The 22,575-nt window shown below is 46.5% G+C and overlaps 1 protein-coding gene across 1 annotated transcript; it reads right to left on the reverse strand.

Annotated features, from left to right (window-relative positions):
- Positions 1–3,891: 3,891 nt before the first annotated feature.
- TOB1 (transducer of ERBB2, 1) lies at positions 3,892–8,579 on the reverse strand. Its single transcript, XM_076354199.1, has 2 exons — positions 8,522–8,579; positions 3,892–5,838 (listed from the first exon to the last, which is right to left on the reverse strand). Exon 2 carries the CDS (start codon positions 5,699–5,701, stop codon positions 4,721–4,723), a length of 981 nt encoding a protein of 326 aa, XP_076210314.1. The 5' UTR covers positions 5,702–5,838; positions 8,522–8,579; the 3' UTR covers positions 3,892–4,720.
- Between the last annotated feature and the right edge of the window lie 13,996 nt (positions 8,580–22,575).

Genomic DNA, 22,575 nt, shown 5'->3' on the forward strand with positions numbered 1-22,575 from the left:
GCATTATGCAGTCGTGTTGATATAACCTTCTCAAGGAAGCTTGCAGGGGCACTAAACAATAATTAAGGCGCTACATTCCCAGAGTCCTCTTTTGTTTTATGCTATGGCTAATCTTGAAGCTAAGGGGCAAAGGGAATGCAGCGCAATGAGCTCCATGAGGGCACGGAGCTGACAGACTGTTTAAACATAATGGTGTCTCAGCTCTCGGAGGAGGAGAGGATCTCCCATTTCAGGCCTCTGAAGTGCTAAATTACCAAATGAAAACTGCAGCAAGTTCCACCAAAACTGCAGCCGTCAATACTACAGATTGTTTTTAAGAAACCAAAGTTGACAGAATAAAGGATGGGGGTTGAGGGATGTCTGCACTGTACGCCAAGGTTTTTCTAAAAATATTTTACACCTGCTATTCGTTCCACACACTGATCATATTTTGTCTATGAGGTAGAGAACTCGTAGTGCCAAAGGGAATGCGGTTTATGTTCCTGAGTCTTAATGCTTTTTCCCTTCTGTAAGGCAAAACTCCTTACTACCATCACTAAAATAAAGCCAGGAGGACAAAAGTCATACGCGCACCGCCACGGTAACAGTTTAACCGTTCCTCTCGCTGATCTTTGGAAACAATCCCTTCAGCAGGATTTTACAGCTCTGGCACTTCGATTTAGCAAACTTTTTATGCAGCTCATGAGAGGAATGCAGCCAACTCTGTACACTCAATTTAAATCAACTTGCTGATGATATAAAAAAGAGTGCTGAACCGCCGGTTTGCTTCATCTGCTCCAAAACTACCAACACAAACTCTGAGGTATTTATTCCCGAAACGTTAATAGAACAGTCTGGGGCGTCAGATCAGTAAATGAACTCTGGTTTGATCCCATGCCGGTCCAAAGAGCTGATTTAACAACTAGTTGTTTGGTTACTTGATATTTCAGAAATGCAGCTGGGCTGTTTGCTACTAACAGGCTTTCGCACGCTGCAATACGGTGGGAGCACAGGGTGCAGACAGCTGGGCACGCGGCCGTGCTGTAGCTGGGCAGTCATCTGCCATGGCTGTCTGCAGCAAGGGATCGTACAAGCGATGTTTAATAGCTTTCTAATTTTGCATGGTGAAGAGGAGGGATGGATCTTTCTGTGGCTTACACCCAGTCCTCAATTTGTATAAATTATGATAGGTTAGTTGAAGTCAAGAGAACTACAAAAACTTGTACTCACCGAGACTCCAGTGCCAGGCCAGCCTGTGCCCTCTGGATTCCCATCCGCAGCAGGGACCTTTGAGAGCACGCCGCAGTAATGAAGCACTACGCATTGTAAACTCCACCTGTGAGCCGGCTCTCCTTTGCGGAAATAATCAGATCAACTTCATTTTGGTGACCGTTACTAGACTTCTGATCAAGAGTAAGGTCTGTGGTCTACCCACAAAACAAATGCAGCACAGACCGTAGCTGCCCACTGAATCCTCTCTACCCTGCCATGCCAAGATGCCTCTGAGCTCGGTTTCACAGATCTCAGATTACAATTCTCAAAAGCTACCGACCTGTGCTGAATTGAGCGAGCCTTGCAGATGGAAGTGCTTTTAACTTGTGCCTGGGTGGGGACTTGGAGTGAAGAGACAGGATGCACTAAGCAGCATTGAGGGGGACGCATGCTTAGGGTTTTACCCTTTTCTTCGCTCTAAATTAAAGACATCTTCCGAGGTTTAACTTACACCGGCAATTTTAAGGAAGTAAATTGCATGTTCACAAGAGAAAATACAAAAGAACTTGCACAACTGAGCAAATGCTTCCTTTTCCCCCTTCGCTCCTTTTTAGGTCCTTTCTCTCAAAGCAAATGCACTTACCTGAGAGCACGGCTCAAGAGCAGCATGCTGGGTGCGTGCAAATTAAACCAGAGATTGACTGGGCACTCATTTAGAACAGAATGTTGCAATGTGAATGTTTAACAAATTCGCCACCAAACTTCAGCAAAAGATAAATAAATGGGTGAAGCAGACTGAACAGAAAGCACACGCCTTTAATTTCTATAGGGAGTAAGAGAAAACATTAACAATCTTCACATTTGCATTCTTTGAGAACACTGGAAGCTCTCTCTACAGATCCTTGCAAGGCACCATAAACAAACCCCGCTTATTAAAATCTTTATATTAAAAGGTGCTGCAAAAAACAACCTTGTTTCCAGAGATACTTCCTCGCTGCAGACCACTGCCCTTCATACGTGGAGTTGGTTACAGTGGAAGTGAACAAATCAGCATGGGAAGAGGATAAGCTCGGTGACCTTTAAGACAAATGGTCTCAGTTTAAACCACAGTAATAGAAATATTACAGAACACGTACAATAGTCTCCGCCGTTAAAGTTGCTCAGCGTTCTAGGCAGTTTAGGTATCATTATTGTACTGTAAATACTAAAATTGTAGTAAGCCTTAAAGTCTAGGCATTCAAATAGAAATAATACACAGAGCTAACATTCTCCATTTTTCAGTAATGGATCCAGTATTTGTTTTTCTCATTTTTTTCTAATTCCTTTTTAAAGCAAAATCATCCACTTAAAATTAGCTACCAAATGATGCACTTTTAAGTACGGTTCTGTCCACTGATGTGCCGTTAGCGGAGAGATAAACCAGATGGCGAATTCAATAAAAAGGAGCCAGTTAAATACAGACCGATGAATGCCTAAGAAAACATTCGCTCCGTTACTGCTTTTGAATTGGTTGTCACGGCGTCAGAAATCGGTGCCATGGTCAGCCTCGCCTCTCCACCCCGTCCATTTCTCCACAGCCTCTGTCCAAAGCAAAGATCTCACACCGGTGTTGAAAACCACCCTCTTCCCTACAGCACTAGGCTATTTCCACCAAAACTCTGCTCACACCAAACTGGGGGCGTGCGCGGAATTCACACCTTTTGTAAAATCAAGTGCATGAAGCAGGAAAAGACTGATCTTCAGTCTCAAAATCCAGTTTCAGAATACTGAAGTTCAGATAATTTTAATCCTGTACTCCTTCTGTAGCTTAGCATTCATCATCATGAGCCAAAGGACTATCCACCTAGCACGTATCTTCTCTTTGTACGACTGGAACTGCCATGGAAAGTAAGCTGATGTTTGCTAGAAGTAAGTTTCTCTTTCCCTCGACAACGTCCCTTAGCAAGGAACACTATTTGCCGAACAGACGGGAAAGAGTAAGGGATCCAACTTCAAAATAGCCCTGGAAAAGCGGAGTTGTTTCGTCAGCCTCCGAATTCTTTCCCCTCCCACTCACATTCACGTTTTGAGAATCTATTAAGTTAGAATTGGTAAAAGCCACTAAAATAAAAACCTTAGAATGTCACGTTGCATTACATTTCTCTTTTTAATAGAGCATATAAAATGTAAGTTTACAATGAGTTTAGTAAACTGTAAATTAGCACTTTCATTCAGTCTGGTTTCTGCGCTATTAATCCCCAACGCAGACACAGCACGCTGATGCATTGCTCTAGGACCTCCCGAGAGCACAGTCCAAATCCGTGCTGACGACACGGAAAGCGAATGTCATTGGATCACCTGAGCCTCTTCTAGGCACATCGCACCGCACAGTGACTCCACGTTCACATAGCTGACGGTCTGAACTCTCAAGGGAAAAAAATAAATAAAATTACCTTCTGACTTCAGTGAGCTGCAGTTATGGAAACAAGCGAAAGTTTGCTCAAATAATTGCAGGCAAGTCCTTAATCAGGCTATGTGCTTTGTCAGGAGTATTTTAGGTAAAGCAACCCATTATTGTGGTGCATCAATACAGCAACCCTTTCCATCGCTCCTTTGTGATGCACTGAGTCAGACTTTTTTGCATCATTAGCACTGACAACACAATAAACGCAGCGCTCTGATCTTCAGCAGAAAAGTAAAAACACAGACCACAACAGCCAATTAATTTTAAAGAATTTTAATACAAACTTAATATAAACTATTTCAGTCCCTCTTAACATGTAAGACACTGACTCAAAATACTTTTATACCTTTTTTCAAGTATTGCACAATGTAGGTACAAAATTAATATTTACGATTACATTTTCTTCCGTAATATATAGCAAAAATCTTTAAACTTTTAACAGAAAATACAATTTGTGTTTCTTTTGAAAAAAGCAAATATTTCGTACATTTTAATTCCACCACTAAGGAATAATCTGTACACAACTTTTTATTTTTTTTTTTTTAGAATTGATGTCTTTAAGATGGATATCTTACAATTTCAGTAAAAAAAATACAACATGAAGCTGCTGCAGCTGTCACAGATCACTGTAGTAAAAAGATATAAATGCAATACCATGTTGTAGAAACAATATATATACTCTGATATTTTACAAACTTTGTACTAAATTAAATTATACAATTAGAAAAAGACCAATAAACCCACCTATTAGTGCCAATTTTTTTAATATGTATATACATGTATGTTTGCGTACATATATATACACACGTGAAAAAAATTAGCCACGTCCTTGCTATATCTTAAATACTGCAAGAGGCCATATTTTGAGAGTATATTTTTGTAATGTACAGTCAGTATAAAATAATTTTGTGCTTGGTTGGCAAATGAAAAAATGATGCATGTTGTATTTATCTAACCAAGCTTGAATGTATTCATACTACAAGCCTTAAAAAAAATCTCAAGAGGTGGAAAAAAAGATACACCCTTGGGTACGTGCATTTTAACTTGTACAATAGTATTTACTTGTATTTCACTTTCGTTTTATTTTTAGTTAGCCATAACTGGCTGGAATTGCTGGTTAGAATACTGCATGTTGTTTAAACTAAAATTCAAGCCATCCACAAAAGACTTCTCATTTAGACCTCCATAGGCTGCAAACATATCAAAGGCATTACTGTACTGGAGAGGACTGAGGTTAAGGGGGCTGTCACCAGGAAAGATGCTACTGGTACTACCTTGACCCTGCATGTTGGGGAAAATGAACTCCTTTGCGTTAGGAGAAAGGGCAGAAGTCTTCTGCTGTTGTTGTTGCTGCTGCTGCTGACTGCCTAAGCCAAGCCCGTAGAGAGAGTGCATGGAGGAGGAAAGGGCTTTCTGCTTCAACAGGTCATTGACATTCAAGCCAAGGTTGGTGGGAGAGGTGCGGGCGACCTTGTTGCTACGGCCGCTATTCTTCATTTTGGTCGAGCCAAACTTGGTGGCAGCAAATGTGGCAGTGGTGAAGGTTAAAGGCTGAGTGGAGCGGGGCATGAAAGTTGGGCTCACAGCAGCAGAGTGACCAAAGGGAGGAGAAGGAGAACTAGACACTGAAGATGCTGGGTCACTAATTGGCATGAACACCTGGGCCTCTGGGTTAAAGCTGTTCTTGATTTCCTTATCCAACTCACATCCATTTTCATTATCATCCACATAAAGCACTTTCACTGGTCCCTTTTCACCGATTTGGTACGAAACCTCAAATGGGTCAATCCAAACACTAAGATCCTGAGGCAAGTTGCCACGAACATCATCAATGTCCAAACCACTCTCTTTGGATGCTTGTTCTATGACCGGGTCCACTTTCTCCCCTATATGTATACATCTAAACCCTGATCCTTTGTATGGCTTTTCTGGATACCAGTGCCCTTCATACTTCTTCTTAAGAAGTCTTTCAAGCTCTTCACCAAAAATGTTGACACGTCGTCTGGGAAGCTTATTGTACAAATACGAAATAATAAAATTGAGTGCTACTTGGATTTCAAGCTGCATAGCTGCTATGCCACAAAGTTATAAGTCTGTTTCAAAACCCGAAGAAGAAAGTGTTCAAGATGCCACAGGGAAACAAAATTTCATTCAAAGTGCTGATTCTAGTTGATTATTATCCTTCACCTTGAGTGCTCTTGTTCCTTTAAGAAAAAACAAAAGCAAACACATCCAAATAAGGAAAGCGTAAGATCAAGCTCCAAGGCCTATTCTTTTACCTTCATTTTCTGCATATACTAGGTTACTTTATACGTCAAAAAACGTGCATCAAACTATTTACGTTCATGCCTGCGGACGGTGAGGATGTCAGCTACATTCAGTATGACTTACAAACAATACTGCAGAAGATGCACTAGGCATGTGTTTACATATACAGCGTGGGGCATTTCAAAATCACATGAGCTTGCCATTTAGTTGTTCACAAAGCAGCAAGGATAATTTTTAAGACATCACAGAACTGCCAGGCCTGTCAAGGGTTTAATTACCAACCCGTATTTGGATGATTTATAGTACTCAGCTGCAAAATTTAGCACCAGACTATTAGTTTAGCTTGAAAGGTCTTAGTCCAAGGGTCATTTATCATTTCAAAGTTTGCAAACATATTGGTTGCACTGTAAGCTACAGAATTATAAAAATGTTAACAGCTGCTGTAGAAGATTTCACGCAAATAACTAAAATTACGCAACATTTATTTTAAGTCCAAGCAAGTCATCCGCATAAACTGTGCGCTGGCAAAATTATGCTAACTGAAGAGAAAATGTCCGCTGCACATATACAACAATTCTTCCTCAGAATAGCTAAAATGATAATGCAGTCAATGCATACAGAATAGATGCGTGTTTCTTCTGTCATAAAGGTGGCAATGACCGTGAAATTATTACAATAAATTAATTCACAAATTTTTCCCCTTCTACAAACTATTCTATATTATCAGATGTAATAGATTAATATATACTAACTTCATATATTGCATTGTCTATAGCCCAGATTTCAAAAAGTTATAGAGCCAACAGGGCTTTTGATAGCCTCAAAAATGGTTGCTTTTCTCCTTCTCCGTGACTCCATTTTATATTTAATATAAAATATGGTTGCCACTCCTTCACAAAGGACAAAAGAGAAATTAGCTATCTAAAATTAAAGAAGGGACGAGAATCAAGGATTAGCACACGTACTGCGAACGAAAATTCTGCAGTACCTTAGCATAAAGGTACTCATCCACAGGAGACACCTTTGTTCAAAAAGTTCCAGTGAAACAAAATATGTATTTCTTGGCTCAAGTTAAATGCCCAACGAGAATTTCAATTAACAGTGTGCTTTTCTGCACTGCATCACTAGGACCAAAATTTAGTGCAGCTGTCACTAAAGATTAGAGAAATCAAAGTCAATATCAAAATCCTTTAACAGTATGAATACAAGGCTTTTTTTATTTCTTGCTCCAAATAATCTCCTTTTAAAGTCCGGAACCCTATTTCCAAGCCACTCGTGTTCTCCCCAACATGGTATGGGAATAGTTTGAAAGCTTGTACGATAAGGCGACCTTTAAACGTTTGCTGGATCAGCACTGGGTGGGGATAAGGAAAAGATCAAGGGCAAACAGAAGATATTTACAAAAGGGACACAATCAGTACAGAAAAGCTGATTGGGTGGTTACAAGGGGCATTTAAAAACGATTTATTAATCCATCTGTTTTGTTTCCCTTCCTCCATGTCCTTTAGGAATGAAACGATCCTTTCAAGGCGCACCGGGCAGACACTATAAATTTTTCTACGCCCCAAAACCGATCCATGGGGTAGGGGCAGCTGATCAAACACATCACCTCGACCATTTCAAACTCTTTTTTTTGTTGTTGTTGTCGTTATTTCGTGTAGAGGACGGCGCTCCTCGGGGGTCCGAGCCCGCCGACGCTCCCGCGGCAGAGCCCGGCGCCGGGGCCGCGGGCAGGAGCCCGGAGCGGCGCGGGGAGTTACATAACCCGGCGGCCGGCTCCCATTAGGTTTCTGCTCACGGCCCTGGGAGCTCCGGCAGCGGCGGGAGGAGGAGGAGGAGGAGGAGGAGGAAGAGCATTTTCTGCGCCCGTAAGAAGGAGAACGAAGAGGAGGAAGGGAGATGACTGGAAGGGGGGGGGGGGGGGCTGCAAGGCCCCTCTCCTCAGCACACAGGCCAGCACCCCGGGCCCGGCGACACCCCTTCTCCGCCCCCCCGGCTGGGGCAGGGTCCTGGAGGACGGCTGCCAGCGCTGCCCGGAGAGGCCCAGCGCAAGCAGCAGCTATTAGTCAGCCGGCAACGCTCACTCCTCCCAGCCCGAGCGCGTCCAGGGACCGCCTTGGGAGGGACCCTCCCGCAGCCCGGCTCCCCGGGCCGTGCCCTCTCCCCAGCCCCCTCGCTGCGGGGCTGCCGGCGGCCCCCGCGCCCTCCTTCCCACCGGCTCCTGCGCCGCTGCGCCCCCCACGGCACCCCGGCCCTTCCCCTGCCCGCGGGGCCGCGCCCGCCTCAGTCCCCGTCACCGCGGGGTCGTGACCGCCTCGGCACCCCGCATCAGGGGCCGGGGCGCCGCCAAGGCCGGGCGATTGCTGCCTCAGCGGCCGCGGCCGGGCGGCGGCCGCCTCGGCCCCCCCGTCACGGCGGCCGGGGCCGCGCCCGCCTCAGCCCCCCGCCTCAGGGGCCGGGCGGTGGCCGCCTCAGCCCCTCGCTCGCCTCACGGCCGGGGCCGGGCGGTGGCTGCCTCAGCCCCCCCGCCGCAAGCGCCTGCCTTCGGCCTGGGCGGCCCCCCCCCCCCCCGGCGCACGCTCCCGGGCCGTCCCCCCGCCCTCAACGAGCGGTACTCACCCGGGTGGGTGTGCGGGGGGTAGTGCAAACAATCCCGGCGGGGGTGTGAGTGCGGGGGGGGGGGGGGGGGGGCGGCTCAGCACCCGACCCCCATCTCCGAGAGCCGGCTCCCTCGGCGAGGATGGGAGGGGAAAGGAAAGAGGAAAAAAAAAAAAAGGGAGGGGGGAGGGTTGGAAAAAAAAAGGGGGGGGAGGGAAAGGGGGGGAGGGCTGCGCTGCTCACACCCCCACGACGGGCACGCTCGGCCGCCGCAGCTGGGCTCCTTCTGCTCCTGCCTCGCCGCCCGCCGCGCCCCTATATATCGCCTCCCTTCCCCCGCCCCCCCGCCGCGCCCCGCCCGCGCGCCCCGCCCGGCCCCGCCCGCCAACCCCGCCCTCCGCTGGCTAGCGTCCGGCCTGGCCCCGCCCACCATCCGCCAGGCCCCGCCCCCCCCCCCCGCGCAGGGCCCTCTGCTGCCTCCCCTTCCCCCACCCCGGCGTGGAGGGGCCGCTCTCTACGTCAGCTCGCTCCTCACCTTACAACACCGTTGCGTCACTGCCTACGTCAAACCCTGCCCTCGCGCCCCTCATCTCCGCAGGGAAAGGGGGGGGGGGGGGGCCGCGCTGAACTACATCTCCCATGACCGCCGCCGCGGCGCGGCACGGGGGGCGGGCGGCGACGGCCCGCGGGGACCTCGGCGGCGGCGGTCAGGGCCCCGCGGGGGCCGGCAGCCCGCCCGGACGGCGGGGGAGCGAGGGCACCCCACAGCCCCTCACGCTCAGGGGCGAGGGGCCAGGCCGCGTCCCCCAGCCACCGGCGGGGGCTGACGGGGGCGGCCTCCCCTCGGCGAGGGGCCGGCGAGGCCCCGCGGTGGCGGCGGGGACAGCAGCAGCAGCAGCCGCCGCGCCCGCTCTCACGGGAGGGGGCCGCTCCGCGCCCCTCACAGCCCCCCCCCACCCCCCCACTCCCCGCCGCGGCTAAAAATACTCCCCGCAGGTAGCAACGCTGGCCGATTGGCTGCCTGCCCGCCCTGGTAGCCGCCTGATTGGTCATTCGGTATCGAGGAGGAAGACGTCAAGCCCCAGTTTTGGGGGGAAAAAAGTTACCGGGGGGAATGGGGCGGGGGGGGGGGGGGGGAGGGCGCTGCAGCCGCCGCCTCGGTCCCCGCGGGCCCCGCTGTGGGGAGGCGCGGGGCGGTGCGAGGGAGGTCGGGCGGCCGCCGGCCTGGCCGAGCCGGGGGACCGCGCCGGGGCCCTCGCCGAGCGCCGGTGCCACCGAGCCCGATTTGGGCCCGTCGGGAGCAGCCGTGCGGCCCGGCCTTGTTTTAGCGCGGGGCAGGGCTCAATCTGGAGGCAGCGGCCGGGGGGGGGAAGCGGGGGAGCCTGCGAGCCGGCGGGCGAGCGCCGGGGCCTCCTGCGGCTCCCGCACCGGGCGGCATTTGGGATGAGAACCGGGCCCGGTGGCGGGAGAGCCGGGCCCTCTGCTCCTTAAAACGCCACGGGTTTTGCTCTTTGAATGTCGCTTGCGGGTGGTGGTAGGCTTGGGGTTGGTACGGTGAGCTTCGAACCGGCGAGCGGGACCGGGTTTTGGAGGACGAACGGCGGAGGTGGTGGTGGTGGTGGTGGTGGTGGTGGTGGTGGTGGTGGTGGTGGTGGCGGCGGTTTTCCTCCCCTCCCCTTGCTCTGTGTTTGTATGATAATAAAGCATTTTGGCGTAAGCGCTGCGTGGACCCCAGGAGAGATTTGGAAATGCCCGTCAGAAGAAATGCCAGGACGTTAACCCTTCGGAGCGCAGAATATAGGCGAGACCGGGGGGGAGGCAGGAGCCGGAAAACCGAAATGTTGGGGAAAGGAAGATAGCGAGGGTGGTGGTTGGGGCTTTCCATAGCTGAAAATTTCTGCTAGAAGGCCTAATTCTTTGTAAAACACATAGTTTTTATTGAGCGGTATCAATGTTGACGCTTCTAGGATTGCGATATTGCAAACAACTTGAAAATCTTAATTCAGTCTCAAAATAGTTACGATTTTCCCCCCTGTTTTTCATTTGTTTTTAACCATAAAGGGTCGCAGGAGCTTTCAATGAAAATGGGGTCGTGTGTTACCACTGTGCACCCCAAAGTGAAAGCTAAAGTACATGGGTCAGTATAGTATACATAGACAGCATACATGTAAGATTATAAATAAATTATAAGCATTGGCAACTGGGAGGCTGCTGTGAATTGCCGTGGCACGGCCGGGAATCCAAATGAGAGTCTTGGATTTTTTTTGTTTTGGACAAGTTGCCATTAACGTTTACCGCGAAACTTAAAGAGACAATGTGAAATAACTACCAGAACGGGTAGGGTGAAAAGACAAATACAGGGGCGGGTGGTTTTTTTTTTTTTTTAAATTAGAAATCTCCCTGGTACAACAAGCACTGAGCAAACGGACAGCTGACACCAGCTGTGCCAGTAAACAGTTCAGCGCGTTGCTGCGCTCGGTCCTGCGCTGCTGCAGCAGCAGATTTCCCTTTGAAGTGGGAAAAACTGCACAGCTCCGTCGATCAATGTTTTCAGGTGAGATTTCGTAAGGAGCTTTACAAACCGAGTAACTGTGCTGCTGAGTTGCTAAAAAAAAAATGAGAGGTTGTAAAAGCAGAGGCTTTCTTTTAAGTGGCTTTAACGCTACGTGAGAAGCATTAGGAACTGAATTAAATATACAGAGCTAATACATTTATAATCAAGGCAGCCGTAGGATCCTTTAAAGCTGTAAAAATGGTGATGCGCTTTTCTGTGGCGTATGTAAAGGAAGCTTCTCATGCAGTCAATGCTAAAATTGCATGCCATTGAACAAATCCGATGTCAAATGTTAAAGGCGGGCGACTGCCCTAAGAGTAACCTCTTCAGGTCAGCAAGAATCAAGCCTGCTTCTAGTGGGCCAATGAAAGTTTCCATTTATCCCCATTCGTCTGAAAAGGAAATTCTGGCTTTTAAACTGCCGCGATCATCGTGTCGTCCTCGTGTAGCACATCAGAAGTAGGTGGCCAAACTAGTCGTGTTAAATTATTAGCACCTAAAACCAGAGTCTAATCCAGGATCTTAAGTATTCTTAAAACCTCAACCGGCTTTTTGATCCACAAAGAGGTCAGAATAGGGCCTGCAGTATTTTTTAGTCCTTTTGATTAATACACAGCAATAACAAAATGTCTACCTCTCCCTGCTAGAAAAATCTTTAAAAATGCAATCAATAGAAAATAACAACTCCAGCAGCAACATTTTACTCATGTTGCCGATTCTATTCAGCTGAAAGATTAATCTTAAAAGAAAAGAAAAAATACATATTCTCGTCTTCCCTGACAAACCTTGACAATTTTTCTCCCCAGCAGAGCAAATCAACAGAAGTATTTCAGAGCATGGCAGGCAGGCAGAAGTGAGATCAGAAGTAAGACGACTTTCTTAATCTATATTAAACGAGAAGGGCTTTGATCTCGTCCCCTCTTCGTAGCCATGTCCCGCGGCGCTGGCCAAGCTAGGCAGCCATCACCAGGAACCAAAGTACAGTTTCCACAGCCTGGGTCTCTGCAGTCTAGTCTCCAGAGCCAAGATCTCCGCGTTGTCAAAGACCGACGTCTCTACAAGACCTTGCAGAGACGATAGAGTCTCTACAAAGGGACATTTTTTTTTTCCTACTAAAGCAATCTAAATTTGGTTTCTAAAATAACTGGTAGCACTCTTTTAAAATCTAAATCAGGATTATTTATTGATCAATAAAATATCTAAAACCAAAATACAGTTCATTAATCTTAAAAGTTGTTTAAAGGAATTAAAAATATCTAAGGAAATTTTTACTAATCTATGTCAACATGGACAAGAATTTAAGAGCAGTAGAAAGCAAGGCTCAGAATTTCCACCACCCATCTTTGTCCTTTTCATCTTCTCTACTAAATGAATGTTGCTGTTCCTTACAGGATATATAAGATTTATCCTGACAGTGGACACAAAGCTTTGTAACGTACATTCCCAAATATAGCACTGCCTCTTTTTCAACATTTTCCTATTTAGGAACACAATTCTCCTTTTAGTGTGGGAGCCTGGGCTTTGCTTTTGAAAAAATGGAAAGCTTTTCCTGTTGTATTCATCCCTCTCTAGCCCGATTTTATCCATTTGCTGATTTTAACACATGTTCCTTTTCCCCGTCATCTATCAGTGTGAGCAACCAAGCCTGGCTGCTCTCCAGCATGTATCTTAACAATGATTTTGAAATGTAGCGTAGATTCTCTTACATTTCACTTTACCAGCTTAGGCAGTGATTTTTCCATAAATACAGATTATCGAGGGTGTATATACCTATCGGATGTTGCCCAGCTTCGGGAGCTCCCTGACCACAAACGTTTTTTTAGATGGGAACCACAAAATTAGCTTGTATGTCATGTTGTTTTGATGGAGTAAAGAATAACCAAGAACAGAATTCAGCCAAAACAGAGGAGTTCATGGGGCATTGTCCCAGCCAGGTCGTCTTCTAGGAGAGCCCCAAGCTCGTCTCCCATTATGTGAAGGGGGCAAACGGTTACCTCCGATCAAGAGCAGCTGGCTGGCAGGGGCTGCTGCGCGCAGCTTTATGTGCCCAGTTAAGCGCACATATGGCAGGATGCGTGCGCAGTGACTCTTGTTTGCAGACTCTTGCCCCCAGGGCAAACAGCCACAGTCGGCGACTTGCTGCAAATCGCCGTTTGCTCCACAGCAACCCAGGCTGTGCCCGGACTTGTTCCTCTGTAGCGCAGGGGGCTGAGGAATTCGGAGGAATGGGATTAGTGTCCTGGGGATGTGGGAGCATGGAGGGAGGGGCTGGGGGCAGGAGGACCTGGCGGATAGCTAAAAGTCCATCGGTCTTGACAGAGGTACAGGTAATCCTGCCACAGAGGGGGAGAAATAGCCTTCGAAGTGAAAGGAGGGAAATACTGTGGTAAAAGGGGGAGAACGGAGGACAGAGGGTGCAGTAGTGAGGGGCTGTGATTGTGAGAACTGCCCAGCATCCTGCATCCCGTCCTGGAAGCCCAGAAAGCCCGGGTACCGATTCTCATGAGATGCTCAGCTGGGCGGGCAAAGCCAAACACCAGCGGCAGAAGTTCCGCTGCTGTTACAGTATATGAGGTTAGTGGCTACGGTGATGCCAAGATTTTAGAAACTTGGCTACCAAGAGCTGGAGCTTGTATGCCAAGGATCGAGAAGCAGTTTCCAGATCTGGGTCTCTATAGCTTTGTGCAGTCAGTACACTCTGAAAAAAACCCTTCTAAGCTGGTACTTTCTTCGATATTAGTGACTCTTCTTTAAAAAAAAAGAAAAAACTTATTTTGCTGGGCCAATATCAGTAAAGGAGACTGATCTGCAGGAGCTTAGAGCTTACAAGGACATCATCCTCTCCGAAGTGGCACGCTACTAATGTTATACTTTACTTGGCAAAAGTTACTGGAGGCCTGAGCAAGACACGGAAGGCAGCTGCTGGGTAAGAAGGAAAAATAAAATCAGGAGAAACGTGACACACTTTAATAAAGACTTTGCACCAAAGCTTTGCTCTTCCCAAAGTTTCAGCCACCTTCAAGGATAGGTGAAAAGTTTTTTTGTCCTGAAGCTGGTATGAGGCAGGATCTGTTCTTGAAGAGGAGCCTGATAAGTGACATTTTGAGAACGGGGTACAGATCCTGAGAAGGCCAGGTAAAAAGAGTGAAAAGAGGAGTAAGGAATCTAAATAAAATTGCTGAGAAAAATAATGGTCACAGGTAGATAGATACTGTAATAAGGGGGGGGGAGGAGAAAATGGGAAATATTTAATGAGTATCAGAATTTTCTATAGCTATGAATAAATGGGCTAAAGAAGGAGGAAGGACGAAAGATTGATTTTATACCTTAGAGAGGTTGACCTTTGAGGAAAGTTTTATTAAAAGCCAATATAATTTTTTCCTGGAGTTCACCTTTTGCGCTGGGATTCTGCCAGTTTAATGTCAGTTAGTTCTGCAGTATCTGCTAATAGATAAAATTATGAGGTTAGGACTGTCCTAGCTGATAGCCGTGTAACTTCTTAGTTAATCAGCTTCAAATGCTTTACTATGCTTGTTCCAAACAATGATTCATAAACAGTTTTAAAGAGACAGAAAGCTGCTTTTTAAACAGCTGGAAGGATTACTTCTTGTGCCAATGTTTCCCACATCATCAGTTCATTATAAAGAAGAAGTTGGAAGATGCCTCAATTTTTGCAGTAAAATCCAGAACAAAATAGAATTTTAACATCCCTAGAAGATCTCACCTGGTTCTTGACTAAGGATTTAGAGCAACCAAGAACAATACAGCTCAGTAAGAAACCATCCCTATTTTAAGCTTCCAGGTGATAAGCAATCTAGTTTTCAGGAGTGTGTGGCCATTGACTGGGTTTCTTACGCCTTTCTGCAATACTGTTCCTCTCAGTAACAGTCTTTTATGCAGAGCCCAGTACTTGCTCAGGACTTTGAGAGTTTAGTTAGTGGCTACTAGGTGACACGCAGAATATCACATTTGGGAAAGCCGAAGGTTACAGGTATCGATACTGGGTCTGAGAGCATTAATTTGAGAAGTGCCAAGTTAACCTACTGTGCTGTCAAGCTGTGACAATGTGAATGACGGTGACTTCAAAGTAAAATGAGTTCAAATGCCAGTGTCTTGATGAATACAGTCTGAAAATCATTCTCATGAGAGGAAGATCATTGAAAACTACCTTCATATTAATAAAAAAAGCAAGGGTGCTTCTTTTCAGATGAACAGAAACCTATTGACTCTGTATTTGTGCAGACGTGAAGAGCTAGTTGAGTGGAAAGATGCCAGCTTATGACAGCTGAAGGTTTGACCCTGAATCTTTAAGGGTATTACGCACGGAAAAAAAAGCCAATGGAAATTTCTCTTCGAGTTTGCTGTGCTCCAGATCTGGCCCTTATTCAACTCTTACTAAAGTCCACCAAGTCATGGCAACAGGAATAATGGAGGGGAATGAAGATTCAAGCTGTGTGTTTGCTCCTGAGACATACAAAGTGGATTTTAACACAGTTTGTGCATGCTGCTTTTAACACAGTTCATGTACCCCGTTCATGTGAGGAGTAGTTCATGGAAGACTGAATCTTTCACTGGCGTTGAAACGATCATTCAGTTTAAATCGTTGATTCAAAGCACAGTAAATCACTCGTTTCCTCTCCAACTTCTGATTCCTAAAGGTATAATTGCTCCAAAATAATATAATAAGTGCCTTAAAAGATTAAGCAAAAGGTCAGATTAGCGTAACATCTGTCCTGAACTGGTGGCAAAATGCTGTGTAAACCTGGAGCCACACCTTGAAATCTCCCAGGATGGTACTCTTGGGACTTGCCAATAAAGCAGCAGCAGGGAGAGGACATAGACTCTTCCATTTCACAGGTCACAGGTCTTTACCGTGTGATAGACAGACGGAGCAATCCTCACGTACCTACGTATATATAACTCACTTCATTATCACAGAACGTTTTCTCTTGAACACACAAACCAGTAGGAGCTATCTCATACGCTATTATTAATGCGCAAGACTTCAGACAGTATCTGCACACGGCGGTGGATCTGTCTAGTCTCAAGACCAGCCGTAACTAACAACTTCAGAAGAAGGGATAAAACAGCCATGTTGCACGATTACATTGAGTTTGGCAATAGGAAGAAGACATTTCTTCTTGATCCCACTTGATTATCTGATATGCTGGAAAATGAGCACTCAGAGTGACATACTTTTTATTGTAGCTAATGTAACTCAGATTTGTAAAGAAGGTGATTCTGCTATATGACCATATTATCTAAATTGCTTTGTCGCCAACGCATAGAAAACCGAATATAAAATTGCCTGAACAGAATTAAGTGCTGACTCACCCTCCGATTAGGGTAAATGGTGCAGCGTTCCAGGGCGTCTTGGAGCTTTCTGTAGTCTCACAATCCTATGTGAAATCTTCTGACCGATTTTTCTCCCCTCCAAGCAAACTTATGTTTCCTGCTCCTATTTGAGGCTAGATGCTACAAATCCAGCTGCTGTCACAAGACATCTTCCCCCCGCTTCGTTATCTTGATCAATTTTCTGCTGAAACTCTCATCTTTCATCCCGGCTGGTGCAGTTGCCTCCCTTGTGATTATTCCAACTCCCAGCTCTCCATATTCATAGCCACTCTCCGAGCCCCAGCTCTAACTCTCTAGTTTCTAAGGCTACATAGCTGCGAATGTTTTCTCACAAAACACTTTTCCATAAATTCTCACAACTTCTTTTCAGTCAAATCTGAGGCTGCATACAAACATGACACTGCTTATAGCAGACTCTTTTAATAAAAGCACCTGCAAGCACGAGCAGGCAAACACAGCCCCAAGTATTTTAAATGGAAATCTTTTTTTTCCTGAAAATGGCCTCATATCACAAAACTCCATTTAGAGGTGTAACTGTGTGACTATCCTTAAAAACAGAACAATTTTCAGTTTTTGAAATGTAAGTGGAAGAAGGGCAATTTTAAGAAGCAATGCCAGAGACCCGAGGTGAACTGAGCCAAGGATACTGGGCAGAGAGCTCAAATTTAGCTGACTGTGGCACTAAGACAAACCAGCACTTGTGCCTTTGGGTAACCTCTGTTCCGACTCTGTCACTCAGGTAGTGAAAAGGAGGAGTGGAAGAAGGGCCGTGACCTAAATAATTGGGATAACAGCAATTATTAACCAGCAATCCCACCCACAAGGATTTGCAGAAGATGCCAGCTCTGAGCTGGAGGATCTGGGATGGAACCGGTCATGGAAGTGCCAGGACTTGGTTTAGTTTCCAGCTAGCTATGAACATCTCCTTTCTTGCTGAATGAAGTATTTCATTAGTAGCTGTTGAAAATCAGGTAGGGAAGAGGCTGAAATTTGTTTCCTTTATATGTGGGACTGGTTTCGTATCAGGCAATAACTCAGAAATGAAGAGTAACTTCGGCACGCACATCAGGCTTAGGTTCTCCAGAAGCAGTTGTCACTGCACAGCCCAACCTTGTTCCTGACCAGGAACTTTAACTTTTATTGTCTGGTAATAAGTCATACCTGCCTTGCCCCAGAGAGGATAAATCTCATTTATCTCCAACTACAGAGAGATAATAATGCAAGTGTTCCTTCACACCAGGAGACCGGGCGCCTGTTACCTAGAAGTTCTCTTCCAGGTTGGATCAACTTTTCTCCAAGTACTTCCTTCCGCAGAGTAAAGAGAAACTCGGCTGGAATGTATTTCCAGAGACAAATGAACCCCCAAGATAAGAGAATAAAATTGATTGTAAAAAACCACCATAAATATGGTATGGAGGGGTGGATGTGAAATTCAGAGCCGATCTAGAGCTGGGTCAGAATCTGGCCAGAATTAAGGATCTGATCCTTTCTGGTTGATCTGCACAAACGCTGTACCTTTGCAAAATACAGGCACATTTAAAGGACATAATGAAAAAAAAAGAGGAATCTCCAATGGTGAAGAAAGCAACACATTCTGAGAGAAAAAAAGGCTGTCTGAACCCTTCAAAGGTAGCAGTGGAATACATAAAAGCGTCCATGGCTTCCCCAGAGGGGTTGGGGTTGGCTGTTACTCCCAGCCAGGCTGCGTTTGACAGCTTTCCCTCACTTACATTACAAGAAGTCTGTTTTCAAAGGGGGAAAAACCAGATGTTCAAGCTCAATATTCCTGTCCAGATCCCTCATGCTAAATGTTTGACACCAGCCTGTCCAAGTGACATCCAAATGGGGACAGGGGAAGTATTAGTGTCCCCGATTCAGCTGAATCAGGGAAGTGCCTAGATGACAAGGAAGAACATCACCGGGAAGACTCCAGGGAGGCACCGGCGGATTTGCAGCACGGAGCGACGCACGCCGACGCCTGCACCGCAGCAGTCGTGCTAGTGACTCCAGCATTTAAACTTTTCATTTACAGCAACTGGTGGGTCGCTCAGCTCCAATTTACCGTTAGGCTGCTGGGAGGAGCGTGGGCAGAGCGGGGAGGCAGGGGACCCTCCGCTGAAAGCCTGAGCTAATTCTGCAGTGAAGACAAGCCCTCGGATAGAAATTCTTCTTGAAGCAGGCAATCAGTCCCCCCTTTAACAAATAGAAGAAGACACAAGATGGTCAGGGAAGAGTACGCTTCTTAAACGTGCTGGAGAAACAAGGCAGAAACATCTCTCGTTGCTGATCCGCGAGGTGATGGAGGTTTTTGAAGGAGCAGTAGCGCCCGCGTAATCAAACAGGAGCAACTGTGCTGGTCCTGCCCCGAGGCTTGTGCTTTAAACTATAACTAATGAGTGTAAAGGCACTGGCAAAAAAAGCTTCCACAGAATCCCTTTTCTAAGGCCTTTGATTTTACTGGAACATGCACAGCAGTAAAATTCACATAGCCAATGGGAAAGCCATGTCCTGGCCTGACTCTGCCACAGAAAACAGCAAAACAAAGGGGCAGGGATTTGGGGTCACGTTTGGGGAGGATCCATGATTCAACATGTCAGTTTACTAAGTCTCCTCTAATTTGTCACGTAATGAGGGAGTGGGGCAAACACTTGCAGCTCCAGGCTGCTGCTTCATTGCGAAAAGGTATGGCCCAGACAGCGATGAGCGTCTGAAGAATAAATGACTCTCAATTAGGACAGTAGGTCAGAAAGAGCAAGATGATTCATATCCAGGACATACTCCAACCATCCACAATAATACTCAGCAATTCTATACAGCTTTACATCTTCAAAGCACCCACAAATACCCTGTCCTTTCAATGGTGCTGGCAGGTAACAGGCAGCAGGGCTTGAAATGTGCGCTCAAGACCTGCTAATTCTTGGAGTAATTGAGCTAAGCTGGGAAGAAATGGCTTCCACTGCCCCTCCAGCGATAGGAAGGATGAGACAGCTTTGTCCTGGTGACAGCATGCCACCACTGGTATAGAAATCAGGGGACGTGGAGATTCACACCCCAAAATTAATAAATAAGGTACCCAGAATTAATATCCTCTTTTAGAGAACTGGCTGTATGCAATTTTCCCAGGAGTAAGCAACAGGTCGTGACAGATGGGGTTTAGGAGTGCTTGGCTCCTAGGTTAGCACCCTGACAATGCCTCCGCTCAGCTGTGCAAATCGTATTTTACTTGCTTGACTGTGAGTTGCTGGGCAGTGGGATGTAATTTTCCATGCTTGCAGTTGGCGCTGGGTTTTACCTTGACTTGCATTTGGCAGTGCAAGCTCCGTCAACATTGTTTCACCTCTTAGAAAATAATAATTAAGAAGCCTGGATGACAGGTATGTATTAGTACCGAAGAATTCAATGGCCAGCTCTACTTTAACCTAGTCACCGCAGTTTACAAAATGTCTTTTCCAGATTTACCTGAAGACTGGGATATCAGAAAAACTCAGGGATGCCAGACATACACTTGGTTGACTTTGATCTCTCTGAAGACAAATCTTTTAAAGTTTAGATCAAGGAATCTTTTAATGAAACAAAGAAATCGTGCCACTTGTATCAGTTCCAGATATAAATAAATCAGCTAGAAATAAACAGGAGCAAGGCAAACGTAAAGGAGACAGCCACGCTCTGCAATGTCAGTCCAAAGTGACTGTCTGATGGATGATAATATGGCTGGCTCGGAAAAAAAGTCAGTTTAAAAGTCTTGCTGCCAGCCATCTGGCAAATCTTCCAAAATATATTGCAGTAAAACTTCACTGAATTGCTACCTTTTTTGCATCTCCTGCTATCAAGACAGTCTATTTATTTTTTAAGTGTAGTGAGGATTTTGAAATCTCTACTAGGACTCTCTCCTTAGGGACTCGTTATAGCCCTCCCCACGGCCAAGTCATTGTTCCTTCCCTCCACCAGCCTGCCGTATATGCATAATCTTCCCAAAGTAAAGATGCTCCTGTACATTTAGGGGGTCACTAAAGCACCGAGCACATCTAACTGTTCAGGCTGCTGCAGACGCACTCTCTGTTCGCAGTTCACGGGTGCCGTGCCCTCGTGCTGCAAGGGAGGCAGAAGTTCATCGCAGCGGGATTTGTAGCACATCCGTCCTCTTGCTCCAGAAGCATCATTACTTCTTACTTGGAACTGAAGGGCAACATTTCATACTTCTAAACAGCATAGGGCTTATTTTCATAACTGAGTAATTTGGACTCCGTACCCCAGAAGGCAATAGTGAGTATCATCACTAGCCATCTCCTAATAATCTGTAGCAACACAGAGCGATAAAAATTTATGATCACTTAAAAAAAAAAAAAATCCTTTTCCACTCCATGAAAATTAAAAAAAAAATCTTTTTACAGAACAGGCTGTCCTGCTGAATGTTAATTAATTTTTTTCCCCTGTTTCATCAGCTCCTCCCACCTGGTCCGTAATCAGCTGTAATCGAGTCCACAACCCTCCTGAATTGCTATGAAGCATAATGGCTTGTGGCCATAGTACCGAGAGTACCGGAACGCAGATAACCCTCCGACACGCCGTCTGAGAGGCAGCTGGAGATCCTATCTGGTGACCAGACACTCCTGGGTTGTTACATGGACTCAGTAAAAGCTATTTTCAGCTTAAATGCTCTTTGATACTGAAACTAGAGTTAACTTGGGTGGTGAGTGGAGGAGATCATCTGCTCTGAGAAATAAACCAAAGGAGAAGGGGGAGGGAGAAAAGTAGGAAGATAACAAAGGAGAGGGACTCTTTAGGGAGGGGAGTTAAATTGAAAATGTGCACTGATGGAAAAGGGAACACAGGAAAAAAATACGCTGTTGCATCTCCCTGTCACTACTGATCAGGTCCCTGCCGCCCCTCAACTGCCAGCCGTGCTCATCATTTGTAATTCTCAACCTTCTTAGATAGATGGGGCTAAGCAACAAAAGCTGTCTCTTAGCAGCCCTCAAGCTTGTCTCACCTTTGTGACAGCTAGTTTTAGTAATTTTTAGTCAAACTGGTTTGGTTGTTAATATGGGTTTAATTTTAATTTCACCATGTACAGCGGTAACTTAACAAGCTGCTCCAGGAGATCTTTATAGTATGGACAGTGGAAAGCAGGGAAAGGAAATAATTACAGCATTTCCACCTACGGTAGTCTGCTTCAGGGCAGGTATAAATAGATCCATAAGTGTTTGTTCACTTAAAAGAGAGTTCAGCCTAACTGCTTTTTCAATTGCCAGCAGCAGAATTGATGGTTTGGTTTTTTTCTTAAGAACGAGGGCAAAGATCATCTACTAAATATCACCCTCCCTTCCTCCAGACTGCAAGTAGCGTTTAAAAAGTTTCAGAATTTTTACCAAAACCAGATGTTGCCTGCATAAAAGTACGGGCAATTTTTCAAAGCCACTATATTTGTTTGGGAAAGGAGGGCTAATTAGATCAGAAAACTCAATTCAGCTTCAGAACTGAGGAAATTAATGAAAAAAAATTTCTCATTTCGTTCACTTGGTGCATCCAAAAAGCTCTGGACCGGTTCATGCAAACAGTAACTCCCTTTGGAGTCCCACCACAAGTTTTGAGAAAGCGCTTGCTAAAGTGTCTGAAAACGCCGTTTCTTGTCCGTAGGCAGCTGAAGAGCAGAGCGGGCGCAACGCAACGCCCAGCTGGGATGGGACTGGGGTCCCAGCAGGTCGGGGGGGGGATCGATCTGCAAGCAGGGCAGCGGGACCCTTGCTTCCAGCTTGGGCATCCCAGAAATAACCCACCTGGCTCGAAGAAGGTTGGGAAGCCTCTCCTGGGGGTCCAGCGCACCTTGGTGTGGGAGGAAGAGGAGCCCAGCGTGGGTGGCCCACCCGGGGTGCCCTGGACCTCTCTTCTGGAGCAGCACTCCCACAGCTCCATCTACTGTCCCGCGGCTCCGGAGCCCAGAGCCCTGCCGACATCCACCTTTCCCTGCACGAAATTGTTCAAACAAACTTCCCCACTGTGGCCTCGCAGAAATGCAATAAACATCATTTACGTAGCCTCCTCGGTAGCTCTGCTAATGGCCCGGTTATAATGTCATTACAAGGGCTTTCTAGGCAAATTTGCTGTACTCTGCCTCTGGCCTCCTGTGTTACAGCCTCACCTCGGTGCTGGGTAATAGCCCGTAAGC

This window comes from Aptenodytes patagonicus, chromosome 16 (assembly GCF_965638725.1).
Source record: "Aptenodytes patagonicus chromosome 16, bAptPat1.pri.cur, whole genome shotgun sequence".
Classification (NCBI taxonomy): domain Eukaryota; kingdom Metazoa; phylum Chordata; class Aves; order Sphenisciformes; family Spheniscidae; genus Aptenodytes; species Aptenodytes patagonicus.